Below are 13,349 nucleotides of genomic sequence, written 5' to 3' on the forward strand. Positions count from 1 at the left end.
CTGTTGCGGCATAGGGTTGGCCGGCGTGGTGGGTTAAACCATTCATCGACTCAATAAGTGACAATGAATAGGTTAGCATGGGCTAGAATGGGATAAGATATTAGATATTTTGTAGTTGTGACTTTTTAAATGTCTTTATCAGAAGGGCCCCCTCCATGCTGAGAGCCTAGCTCCGCCCCTGGGTCTTGTTGAATGACTGGCACCAGCTTCCGGAGGGGACTTTATGAAAAAGAACATTTTGAATCTTTTGACCCTGAGGTTTTCTTCTATTGCAGGAGAGCTGACGTGCAGCCTCCAGCTGAACCGCGTGATCATCACTGTTAAAAAAGAGTCCCGGAAATGAAAATAGTCTTAGTAAAACATTTGCTGCACTGATGGGCGCACGCACACACGCACACTCACTCACTCACTCACGCACACACAGATCATAGTGGTACACACGCGCGCACACCTCCCCTCCTCCCCGTATCATAGCCCGCTGTTACCATCACACGTTCACGTAATACTCCCGTGAACAAGCTGACTTGTTGGAAATGCTCGAGGATCTGGAAGCTCTCTGATTGCGCACTGGCTGCAGAATCTGTGGAACTCTCCAAAGAGAAGAAAAGTGAACCCACAGGCACCAGGAGAATTCACCCAGAGAATCGGACCAGGAGGATTCGGATTATTGGTCATTCCCCCCTCTACTTCATTCAAGGTAGGTGAGCGCAGTTTGCGTAATCTTTGGCACCGACCGTTGAAAACGCGAGAGGTGATGCATGTTGAGGAGTGTTTGCCGAGATCTATCCTTCACTGGCTGTCCCCTCTGACCACCTGTCGTACCGTGGACACCGAGTTTGCTGTTTCAACTTTTCTTTTTCTTTTTGGCGTCAATCAGTTGTGATTTTCCTGATATGCTGATGTAAGAAAACCTTCAGGATAGTTCCATGCGTTCAGCTGCAACATCAGACCAAGCAGCAGTGATGCGCATACACTGTGCCGCCCATTTAAACTGTCAAACTGCTGTGGAGCTGCCAGGTGTCTCTGTTTTACCCCGTCAGCTCATTGTGAGGAGCTCAGTCAAGCTTTCATACTTATCCTTCATAAAGACTCGTTAACACTGTTTACATAAGCTCAGCTTGTTGCACTCAGACTGCAGCACTTCTCGAGTCCACAGTCCCACAGTCTTGCGGTGTCCCTGCCTCCCTCCCTGTCCTCCTCCGTCATCCTTTCACACCCAACGAGCTTGTGATCGCAATACCCACTTAATCACTGACGCTCCAACCTGCACTTCGCACACCCCATCGTGATGTTAGGGTGCCCAGGCAGGGTGCCTATCCGCCAGACCCTCCAGGTGCGTGGTCCTCCTCGTGAGAAACAGCAGTGTCGATTTGAGTTCAGCTGGGCTACAAATTGATTTGGATCAAATCCCTTGCATTGCATGAGCAGCCCCATATCACGCATGACAACTGTGCACAAAAAGTTGGGGAACCACTGCTGCACAACTGATTAATTTGACCCAGAAAACAATAGACGTATGTGCTGGTGCAAGCTTAAAGAAGCCTTTATATGATCAGATAGAATTATGGTTTATTTACGAATGGCTGATATTTAGAAATGAACTAATCCTAAACTTTAGAATGAAAAATCAATGAAACCCTGGTATGCAGTACACTGCTGCATGAATCAGTGCTTTTCAAAAATACTGCCTCACACCATCCTTTATTTATTTAATTCTTTAGCAGCTGTATATTTCAGTTTCTCAGCTCTATACCTAGAGGGTTTTTTCCCCTTAAAACCTAAAAAAACTAAACCAACTACACAGGCTTAACACTGAATTAAATGTGTTACCTGTGGCGTGAAGTGTTTGATGGGACATTCAAGTGTGGTATTTAAGTCAGTTGTTATAAGATGGTAAAACACTACTTATCCATTTTTTTTCAATTTCCTCGACGTTCTCGTCATTCGATGAACATCAAACGGGGGGGTAAACACCCTATTTATCAAAACCTACAGCTGTACATGACCGGTGATGATGTTAGGCACAGAAAAAAATCGCTGTCCCTCTGTATGTCCTTCAGTTTTCTCAACAACCGCTCATTGACGTCAGACTCGGTGGGTGTGAGGTCTCCAGAAAGTGCAGTGTCGTCTGTCTAGCTGTTTTGGATGAGAGGACATTAGGACCCCGGCCCTAAAAGGATGTATTTCAGCGCCTGCTCTCGCTGTTGTCACTGATTATTGAGACACATTGAAAGTAACAAACAAATCTCATTGTTTAACTCTTTATAGTAACTGTATAGATCATACAGTAGCATCCTGTAATATAAATAATAATAGTAATTGCAAATCTTTAAATGCAGTGAACATGAATAAAATAAGGGCGAAAGGCAGGACGTGTTTTTAAGTGTCCCTGCTGTGCTTTAACACGACTCACCCCTTGTTTTCTCTTTTCAGGGACACATTGTTTATTTGTCATCATTAGTTTGATTCATTCTCTGGTGCACGGCTTCTGTCTTGCAAACTGTTTAAAAATTCGAGACCAGCAAATGGGGCTCAGGTCACACGGAGCGGTGTCGGTGCGTGTGCAGAGAGCTGTTCTGTACAGACAGTACCGTGGTGCATGCTGTAGAACTTGGTAACCATGGCAACAAAACAACATCAGAAGAAAGTGGTCAGAGGAGCCGGTGACGCCTGGAGAAGAGATGAATGGTCGACTCGGTGCACAACAGAGCCAAGGACAAAAAACACGCCGAGCGGTTCATTCTCATCAGAATTGTCTCCACCTCTTCGGATGAGTGGGGAAAACAGACACGTTTCCTTAGCTCCGTTAAATTCTGAGTGAACCGAGTGTAAGAAGTGGTCGTTCTGTTCACAACTATAACAGCAGCGACATTAGGATGTTAAATGAGGCATTACAGGATTCAACATTTGGCTCAAACGTCGTGAGCACCATCTGCCCTCTCCAAGCCTTCTCCTTTGAAGAGACTCCACTGTGGCCGGATCCACGGCTCGCTGGCCTGCTGCCACCGTCTGACAGGGCTCCGACCAACTCAGCTGAGCTCCCAAATAGCAACATCATTTTTTTTTTTTTTAGAAATGATCAGACACGAGCCCCCATTAAGCAGTGCATACAAATGACAGTACACAAACCTTAGTAGTAAAATAATTAAGAAAGAAAACTAACTTTGCTGTTTGTCGGCAGGGTAACACATATAGAACCCAGTAAATATGATGTTGATCTTGTAAAGGGGAAGGACCAGCGTTTATTTTCATCACTTTCCTTAACATGGTGAGATTATGAGCATTTAAAAACAACAAGACATTTACTTTACTTAAATTTCTCAGCAAATACTGGATAAATATTGATGTTATATAAACATTTTTTATCTCTATCTGTCCCATCATATGTATACACATCTGTGCATCCGAGGAATATTTAGTTGTATTATTGTTTGGTACAAACATTGAATCTGGGTCCTTGACCTCACAAAACACATCTACGGTCGTAGCTCGAGAATTTGCACGCTCGGGTGATGAGTTCACTGTTACATCATGATGTCCTGCAAACACATTTTCCATCAATTAATTAATATCAGGAAATCATTGTTTCCCTTATTTACGGAAGTTGCTGATATTTCCAAAGGGGTAACATTGGCCCTGTTTAGATCTGTATTAAGTAACTACCATAAACAAACCGTCAGGTACTGGTTTGAACCCTGGTCCCTGTGGTCGTGTCCAGAGTGCAGATCTTTTCTTGCTCTCAGAAACACAGAAACCTTTTTTCCTTCTTTAGTTTTTCCTTTTTTCATTTCATTTGAAGAAATCATGCGGTCGCTGATATTTCCATTATGACTCGAGAAGTCATTATAGGCTACAGTATGTCTCTTATATAAATCAAAAGCTTTTATCTTTTCCTACTTTGTGCTGCTAGAAAATTAAATGGACCCAAATTTGAAATCTGTTGGTCAAATGCAACACCACTGCCTCTGTCCACAGGTAAGTTTTCTCGGCAGCTGCGACTGTCGGATTTTGAAACCGCATTTACATTCCCATCAAAGATGAACACTTCATTCAGGTAATTCAAAAGATGGAGATAAAAGAAGTCTGATTCAGCAATAGTCAAGAGGCTTCTATCTTTTTCTTCTTGTGGTGAAGGGAATCAGCCTGTTATCTCTGAGACTACCTTGAAAAGGGGAAAAACAAGTGCACTGAAAAATTCTGTCTCACTTGTCAGGCTAACTGTTTAGTGGTCGGCGCACTGTGAGGTTCAGGGATCTTTGGTTCATTAGGAGGTTACAAAATCACAGTAAACAGTCTCTCTAAGCGTCCAACCGATTTCTATGAGACATAATATTATTTTTCTGGGGCAAAATTATATCAGAATAAAAACGTTAATGTCAGTTGATATCAATAATTATCAAGATAAATTTCACATTGTCATTGCTTTTTTAATTGAAAACTGATTTTTGCTCCTGAGTGAAGGTTTGGGATTTTAAATCATCTTTATCAGCAGAGATTTCTAAACACTTGATAAACAGCAAAACATTTTTACTAATCGAAGGTAGATAAGGTAAGTGCTTTAGTGCTCGGCCCCATTTGGTCAATTCCAGAATTCCATTAATCTGATGATGAAGCTGTTTGAATACACCCTGAAAATATTTAGATAAGCCCAAAAGCAAGTAAAGAAAACCCTGTTAGTTCCCTTGAGTCCATCCTGTCTGTGCGTGTTCTGAATGATGGATTGAGGGATGTGTGCCGTTGCATGAATCCAGGTCAGAGCCAAAAAGCAGGAATGGTGACTCCCAGTGTTTTTTTTCCCCGCAGGATTCATGCAGGGGATGTGAATTAGCTCATCAGAATTGTCTCCAGACTATTTGTTAAGTCACAGTCCTCCCCTTTAAGACAAAGAAAGTTCATGCTAGTGTATATGTTTCTGATCAGGAAAACAGTGAAGTTCCATATATAAATGTTCAGACTGGAGAGCTGCCGTGAGAGACGGGATCTGCTGTTGTTTACTTTACAACATTCTCCGTCTCGACTCACAAGCCCGGAGGAAGCATTTTACTTGTGCATTCTTCTGGAATAAAACACAGCCCTGAGTAGAACCGTCCTCATCGAGGATGGACTCAAACATTAAAGTACTGTTTGAATAGAAGAGGCTTGATCCCTTTGGTCAAATTAAGTTGGCTTCAAGATGCACTTTCACAAGAAAACTAATACAGCAGGTCAGGTTAACAGTGAGAGTAGCCGGTGCTCTACTACATAAAGTAACAGTGGGTTAGAAACACTGTCACTTTACAATGTAGTAGTTGTTATTAACATATCATTGCTCAGCTTAATCCGCACTGGAATACCTTTGTTTTATGAGAGAAATTACTAATCAGATTATTATGTGGCCATATGATGACCATAACCTGGGACAGTAGGGATCAATGTGACTACATTTCCTGCAACTTGTCTTAGATGCAAAGGCTTGGAAAACTATACATCTGGACCACTACTGTTATCTAAACTTTTCTTATATAAATTGCATAATTATAATAAGGGGAATGCAGCACATTTATATTTTCATTCAAACATTTCTGAAGATATTTTTTGGTGTAAAACGATATTTTGTTGTCCATCATCTGTTTGATATTGACAGGCCAGCGGACCTATCATTGTTTGTAAAGAGGAACTTTCCATACGGCAAAACATTTGACTTAATTTTGCCGTATCAAAAACAAGGTCACCTTTAGTGATGATATGTTTGTGTCAGGCCGACTTCACAAACAATAAACGATACAACAAGGAATAAAAATACAAGTCAAAAAAAAAAAAGATAACATTTATTAAAATGTGTATATATATTTGCTGCTAGGCCAACAGACCCTTTTACACTGACATGTTGACCTATCACATGTAGATAAAAGGTCACGTAACCAGTGTCTGTCTATAGGAGAGTTTGAGTTAAAGAAGACGTGAACCACAGAGCACAGGCATCCAAATAGATTTAAGCTTCCATGTTTTCAGCTTCATATTTTTTCTTAGTGCAGTAAGTGCAGATATGATCCATGAAATCAGCATCAATAAAGAAGGTAAAAACGAGGGAACATCACACTCTTTATATTAATGAATAAACCAAATTATTTACATAATGTAATATTTCTTCCTATCAGCTACACAGATCTGTGGAGACTGGATCACGGAGTAATGAGTCCCTTTGTGGACAGTAGTACGCAGCTGGCTGTCTTTGGCTCTCTTTTGATTCACATGCTATTTCAAAATCATAAACAGAAAGAACGCACATTCATCGACCGCGCTCTTCATATTTAGTGTTTGATATTTATAGAATTCTTCGCTGCTTTACAGATTTTACTTAGTGCTCTTATCTGGGAGAAATCTCTTCCTCTGACAGGGTCTTGACTGAAGACTCCAGACATCACCTCCCTCAGAATTTCTCTACTCCCACTCTTTTGTGCTGGCTGCGATTTTTACTTAGAGGCCTGCCAAAAAAACCTGAGTCTGTTTTCCATACAAGCTTCACATGTCATCAGAGAGAAACATCAGCTGCTATGATGGACACGTGTAGTAATCTTTAGTACAGCGGAAGTGATTCAAGTTACCCCAATTTAAAGTTCTATGTAGTTGTGTTGTCATGAAATTTCAGTGCAGCTGATTGCAAAAAGCTCCACTGTTGCAGGTAGCGGCTTAAAACTTGTAAGTTTAAAGCAACACTGAGGCGCTTGCTGCCCAGACAAACATGATATAACAAATTACCCAGTGTTAGATCCCCCTGTGTCCATTATCTCCGGTTTGCAGGGTGACAAAAATCAGCAGGATTTTGTAGCCAGGCTGTGAAAATGGAGTGGAAATGTGTTAAAGGACTTCATGTGGGTGAAATTATTTTATTGAGCTTTTTGTCGTCAGCTGTGAGAAGTGCGTGCAGTGAGGTATCTTGCAGTTGAGGTTATGTGTTGTCTGTTGTGTGTATGTGTTGCATTGCGCAGCAGGGTGACTGATCGGTCGGTGGTCTCTTAAGACGCCTTTAAAAAACAACTAAAAACTCAATCATCAAACAGGCCTTTGTCTAGTTTTCTGCTCTCTAGTTTTTCAAATGTGTGTTTATGTTTTCATGATGTGGTTCCTTGATTGTTTAATTTCAACTACTATACTTTTGTGAAGCACTTTGTGTCTTCGCTCTGTGAAAGGTGCCTTATTAAATAAACTTTATTTACACTTTTTCCAGTATACTCTTTGCAGCACAATGTCCCTTTAACATCTCCTGACTGTACAGCCCACTATTGGCAATGCAATGATACTATTCCTTCAGCAATTTTTGATTTTTATATGATTTTGTGAATAAAGTTTTACTATCTCTAAATTGTACTTTATCTTATAATATACTTATATACTTCTTATGATGTCTTATGATATAGTTATATATACTTTATCTTATGATAAAGTTTAATTTGGATATAGCAAGTACTATATATATGTGTGTGTGTGTGTGTATCTGGTAAACTGTAATTCATATAATTGAAAAGTAGTTTGTTGTCACAGTTGTTGCTATGGTTGCTGATTACGTTATCAAACCTTACCATATCCACATCATCAGCATCTTGCTATAATTTGAATGTGATCTATAGTCCGGCAGCTCTTTGTATGTGTATGAATTATAACAGCTTTAAGTTCCAGCTTCATCTTTTTCCGATTTGCTTGCAGACATTAAATTACCAACTCTTCTTCATCTTTTCCTCCAGGCGAGACGATAGCTTTTTTCAACTTTGAAGAGTTTTTCAAAACATACAAAAAGAGAGAGAGAGACAAAAAACGTTACCGCTGCAGTGACAGGGTCAAGTCCATCTGAATATTCTTTCAGTAAAATGCAGATGGATGATGAATAATGCTGCTCCTGCTGCAGCAGCAGCACAGAGCTGACTCACTGCAGAGTGGAGAGAAACAAGCCTGACACCCTGACTGAGCTCACTGAACAAAATTATGTTAATTTAAAAATCTCAATCTTACATTATGTTGCCCTCGTGCTAATTTAAATGAAATTGCTCAGTTATGCTTGCATGTTTTCAGACGTTTGACCGAAACAAATTTGGGTCAAGAAATAATCGTGCGATGAAAATCTCCCTTTTAAATATTTACATTGATTAACTGCATTTATTATGTTTTAAGTGTTATTTTTGTAATTATGTTTATGTTTCAAGATTATTATGTCATTACAGCCATATCTGTGAAACACACTGGGAAACTTAATTGTGTTTCTGTGCACATACAAAAATGTATAGCTGTTATTTATTATTGAGAACACAGACCGAGATGCTCCTTGTATTCAGACCCTTTTTTGCAGAGATGTATCTACTCAAATCAAATCAACATGATCCCTTTGGGCAAATGTAACATGTTGTGTATTGTTGACAGGTTGTGTTGTGGCAGGACATTCCTATAGGGCAGGAGCTGCCATGCCATTTGGTTGTCTGACACTTGGGGAGAAGAAGGATTACAACAATCCCTCAGAGGTGAACGACAAATATGACCTCGGACAAATTGTTAAATCGTGAGTACATCTTTTGTTGTGATGTTGTTGTTTTTTTATAATAAGCACATAGACGCTCGTTAGAAAATTGGTCGAAGAGTGTGATGCGTGCTAAAATCCTCTGCCTCTTTCACAGGGAGGAGTTTTGTGAGATTTTCCGGTCCAAGGATAGGAACACCTTGAAGATGTACACCTGTAAAAAGTTCAACAAGAAGGACGGAAGGAAAGTCAGGAAGGCGGCCAAGAATGAGATAATGATCTTGAAGATGTGAGTGAAGTGTTAATCTCCTCATCATTGATCTTTCATGTTGGAGGAACACTCCTGGAGCTTGAAGGTTTAATCTCAACTCATCAGCAAAATTCTTTCTTGAGCTCAAAAACCAGCATCATGAGATTTCAACAGTTATACCACAGTAGGCACAGTACAGTTCTAGTTACCCCTCTGTGCTACAGAGATCCCCTGTGTCGTAAAACTAGGCAACACTGTAGTTTATTAAAGGAGCTGTAGTTTATTTTAAATACAGCTGGAAAATCCAAACTGTGTAACAAAATGGTTTGGGGCTGAGGAAATTAGAAAGAATGAAATTACTTTTTTTGTTTTCTCTCTTTTAATATTAAAAAAAGTAACGAATATGTGTTGGAAATTCTTCATTACTTTCAATTTAATTTGTAGAACCACTAGCAAATGTAAATATATCACCTTCATTATGTTGATGATAACAATAATAATAACCAGCCATTTAAAGTTATTTGAGGCGGTGAGGATTATTAGACTACTTACTTGAAATTACATAAAATTGTGAACATTTGTTTAGATCCACATTATGATGATTTGCACTAACACAAGTGATTAGTCCCAATCAACAACGAAAAGACTAGTTTTTTATTACAAGTTTAACTTCTCTGTCCCCAAATGTCTTGTGTGGAGGGTGTGTGGCTACTTTGTACAACTCGTTCCATCCATTCATTAGTTCCTCCTTTTCTTCTATTTCTCCTTTATCTGCTTTTTAAAGGGTAAAACATCACAACATCCTCCAGCTGGTTGACACCTTTGAAACTAAGAAAGAGTACTTCCTTTTTCTGGAACTGTGAGTATTATGCAAGCAACAAGAGAGAAGACTGGTGTCTCAAACTGGTCATTTTATTGGACATGTACAGTTGTTATGCATTTCTATCCTCTACAATATACATGTGTTTGAATTCGGTCGTCCGGTCTGTTCAGCGCCACGGGCAGAGAGGTCTTTGACTGGATCTTAGATCAAGGCTACTACTCGGAGAGGGACACCAGCAATGTTATGAGGCAGGTGTTGGAGGCTGTAGCTTACCTGCACTCTCAGAAAATTGTCCACAGAAATCTGAAGGTATGTTACAACGCTGACACCTAGTGCAGACCAGCAGCATTTCACCAAAAACTGCCCTGTGCAAAGACAAAATCATGTGGGTCACATGCCTTTCAATTGTATAGACCGCACCTTTATTTGTTTGCTCGTGCAGTTGGAGAACCTGGTGTACTTTAATCGTTTGAAGCACTCCAAAATCGTGATCAGTGACTTTCAGCTGGCAAAACTTGAAAATGGACTCATCAAGGACCCGTGTGGGACTCCGGAATATCTTGGTAAGGAGCATAACACCTGAATGCACTGTGATTTCAAATATGTGATTGTCAAGATCTTCAGCTTATGATCAGGAAACATTAAGCTTGTTCCTGCTCTCAGCTCCTGAGGTGGTTGGGAGGCAGAGGTACGGGAGACCTGTGGACTGTTGGGCCATCGGTGTCATCATGTACATACTGTAAGGGCCCATTCATTTGATCACACAAATATTATTATCTGATGTTTATTCATGTGTTATTAACAAAACAGGCTGTGTGTTATTCTGTTTTTATTTTGCTGACTCCATAGTTTGTCTGGAAACCCTCCTTTCTATGACGACGCTGAAGAAGACGACTCTGACAACCGCGATAAGAACCTGTTCATAAAGATTTTGTCCGGAGACTATGAATTTGATTCCCCTTACTGGGATGACATCTCAGATTCTGGTGAAGAAAATAAATCAATTTTATATATAATGTGCCGTGTATGGACGTAACGATATCACATACGTCACAGATAATGTTATAATGATCTTGCCTTGTTTAACAGCCAAAACCTTAGTTGCGTCCTTGATGGAAGTGGACCAAGATCAGCGATTGACTGCACAGGAAGCTATTGCCCATGAATGGTAAAATGATAATAATAATTAAATTGCTGAAATATAAATGGTCCGAGTTACACAGCTAGAGTTATGATGCTAATCTAAATTACTGTTGGTGATACTGTTCTCTTGATCCTTCTCTTAGGATTTCTGGAAACGCTGCCTCTGATAAGAACATTAAGGACGGTGTTTGTGCACAAATAGAAAAGAACTTTGCTAAAGCCAAGTGGAAGGTATAACTCCTCATATAGCTTCCATAGAAATACAATGTTTGCTCATTATTTGAGAGGCGTATAAAACTAAATGATGATGTTCTCTACATGGTCCGGACTGGACTGCATTGTCTCTTTGAAAAAGTCTATACTCTGATGATACAAGATAACCACATTTTTGACTGAATGAATATTAATATACACACTAGCAATTTTCTCTTCCCTCTGACACAATCATCTTCACACAAATTGTCAAAAACATATTCATATGTCTCTGCAATCACTCTGATCCGAGGTAATTACTGTTTAAAATAATTGACAACATTTAATTAGTATTGTTTGTGTTCTATGATGGTACTTCTCCCTTGTTTAATTTTCCCAAAACTTCCCGAAAAATGGTACGCTCCTGAAAGACAAACTGGGTACTCAACCTCAAGAATAAAACCAGTTATCAAAGCAATCAACGTCCGTACAGTTTTGTAGTTTACTAAAATGTCAAACGCCTTGATGCCAGTTGTTTTCCTTGGAACATTCACATGTTTTGTTTCTGTATTGCTCACATTTCATTGTAAGAATAGATAAGTAAAGTTTGATGTATGTTGTAATTTAATTTGAACTAACCTTGTTTTTATTATATTAATATTCACAGAAGGCTGTCAGAGTGACCACCCTCATGAAAAGGCTCCGAGCTTCCGAGCAGGGGGAATCTGGGGCCTCTGGTCTCGCCGAGGGGGCTGCAGCTGATCCCAACGCTCCCAGCGGCGCTGCTCTGGCTCTTCCGGTGGGCAACAGCTTAAAGGCCGCTCTTAGCGAAAAGGCTCCCGACACACAGACTGCCACCGTCACCCAGCCCAGTGCGGCCAGACAGGACGAGCAGACGCGGTGCAACGGCGACGTCCCTCAAATGTTGCCACAGAGGAAGGCAGATTAGTTCAATAAATGAAGAGGACCCTTGCAAAACAACAAGCACATGTGCGGTTCAGCCAATCGGTTTGGCCTGTGATGATACCCTGTCTATGATGTTTGACTATCCCCAGTTTGCTGAATTATTTCACAAAGCCACGCATCCCATCTTCTTTGCCTTCTGTACTGATCTATTGAATAGTGTTCTCCACATGCTCCCTTATTATTTTATGTACAAGTCCCTTTAAATCTAGTTGCAAAGTAGCTCTTCTGTTGTTTCCTTTCTCCTTAAGAACTGTAGAATCTCCGTGTTATGTAGTGAAAACCTTCATCTCTAGTCATCAGCTCATTGTATATAGATGTAACGTGTCTGTTCAAACAAACTGCTAGTTTTCAGCCGCAGAACTTACAATCCTGAGTTCAAGTCTTGTGACTTCAAGTTTTTAGTTGAAAGATTTAGTGAATTGATCAAATCAAGGTTTATTTCAAGAAATAGAATGAATTTACAAGAAATGTTCATGCTTATATATTTGAGTCGACTCTTTAGGAATCATGCCTCAAAAATATAATAGGTAATTTGTTATATATTAGTTGAATGAACTATAGAACAATTGTTGTGTTGATTTAAAAGTAGAAATAAAGGGATTTTAGTTATACTTCAAAATTGTATGATGCTTGTATGATACTTGTATGAGGACGATCCCTGAAATGTTTTTATGGTTAAATACTATGAAACAATTTGTGGCTTCTGCTCAACATCCTAACTAGAAATCTTTAACTATACAACTTAGAATTTTAAGGCAGCAAGAAAGTATATTTTTAAGTTAAAGTGCCTTAATATTTGTTGCAGTAATGTTGCTGAAATGTTTCAAAAGAAACAACTTGTTTAGAAATGCTTACCGACTTCTTTGAAATGTTTTAGCCGTTTTACTTTGCTCCTCTGTTTAGTCTTACGCTGTTGTACTGATACTTGTGTTCTGTCCACTTCATTTAAAACACAGAAAACTAGGTTTAGAGCCTCCTATGTGTAGTGGCGTTTTAGCTGTTATTGTGTTGTCCTTTGTAATTAGTAAGTTCAGAGTTTATAGCTGAGTCCATATACCGCTATGTATATTTGCAATGTATACATGTGTATTTTTTTATTTACATACAACAACATTTAGCTGAGCTAACAGGTTGCTGCAACGCTTGTGAATGAATAAAATGAGTAATACTAATGTTGCTGAAACTCAAGTTGTCCCTTAATGAGGGTTTTCATATTTTTACAGTTATAGTGTTTATATTGGTCACAGCACTTCAATGTGACATTTTTTAGGTAAGTCAAACAAATGATTAAATTCAGAAGTCCGTCATTGTGTGAAAATGGTGATGCATCTGCCTATTAACAATAAGCATTAAAGTATCAAATTGACAGGGTTTGATGAAAGTCAAAGTATCATCGTATTGTTATTATAATTACTATATGAATCTTAAATGGGGTAAAATGGTGAGAGTGGATGGGTGAGGTCCGATGGATGTTTTTGTTTTGGAAGGCT

At 39.5% G+C, this 13,349-nt stretch overlaps 1 protein-coding gene across 1 annotated transcript; it reads left to right on the top strand.

Moving 5' to 3' along the window:
- Positions 1 to 344: 344 nt before the first annotated feature.
- Positions 345 to 13,147, top strand: LOC133967902 (caM kinase-like vesicle-associated protein). Its single transcript, XM_062403603.1, has 11 exons — positions 345 to 697; positions 8,392 to 8,527; positions 8,643 to 8,774; positions 9,520 to 9,594; positions 9,729 to 9,867; positions 10,001 to 10,121; positions 10,222 to 10,297; positions 10,408 to 10,544; positions 10,648 to 10,726; positions 10,845 to 10,932; positions 11,561 to 13,147. Exons 2-11 carry the CDS (start codon positions 8,433 to 8,435, stop codon positions 11,840 to 11,842), a joined length of 1,224 nt encoding a protein of 407 aa, XP_062259587.1. The 5' UTR covers positions 345 to 697; positions 8,392 to 8,432; the 3' UTR covers positions 11,843 to 13,147.
- Positions 13,148 to 13,349: the final 202 nt, after the last annotated feature.

Source organism: Platichthys flesus, chromosome 2 (genome assembly GCF_949316205.1).
Source record: "Platichthys flesus chromosome 2, fPlaFle2.1, whole genome shotgun sequence".
NCBI classification, from domain to species: domain Eukaryota; kingdom Metazoa; phylum Chordata; class Actinopteri; order Pleuronectiformes; family Pleuronectidae; genus Platichthys; species Platichthys flesus.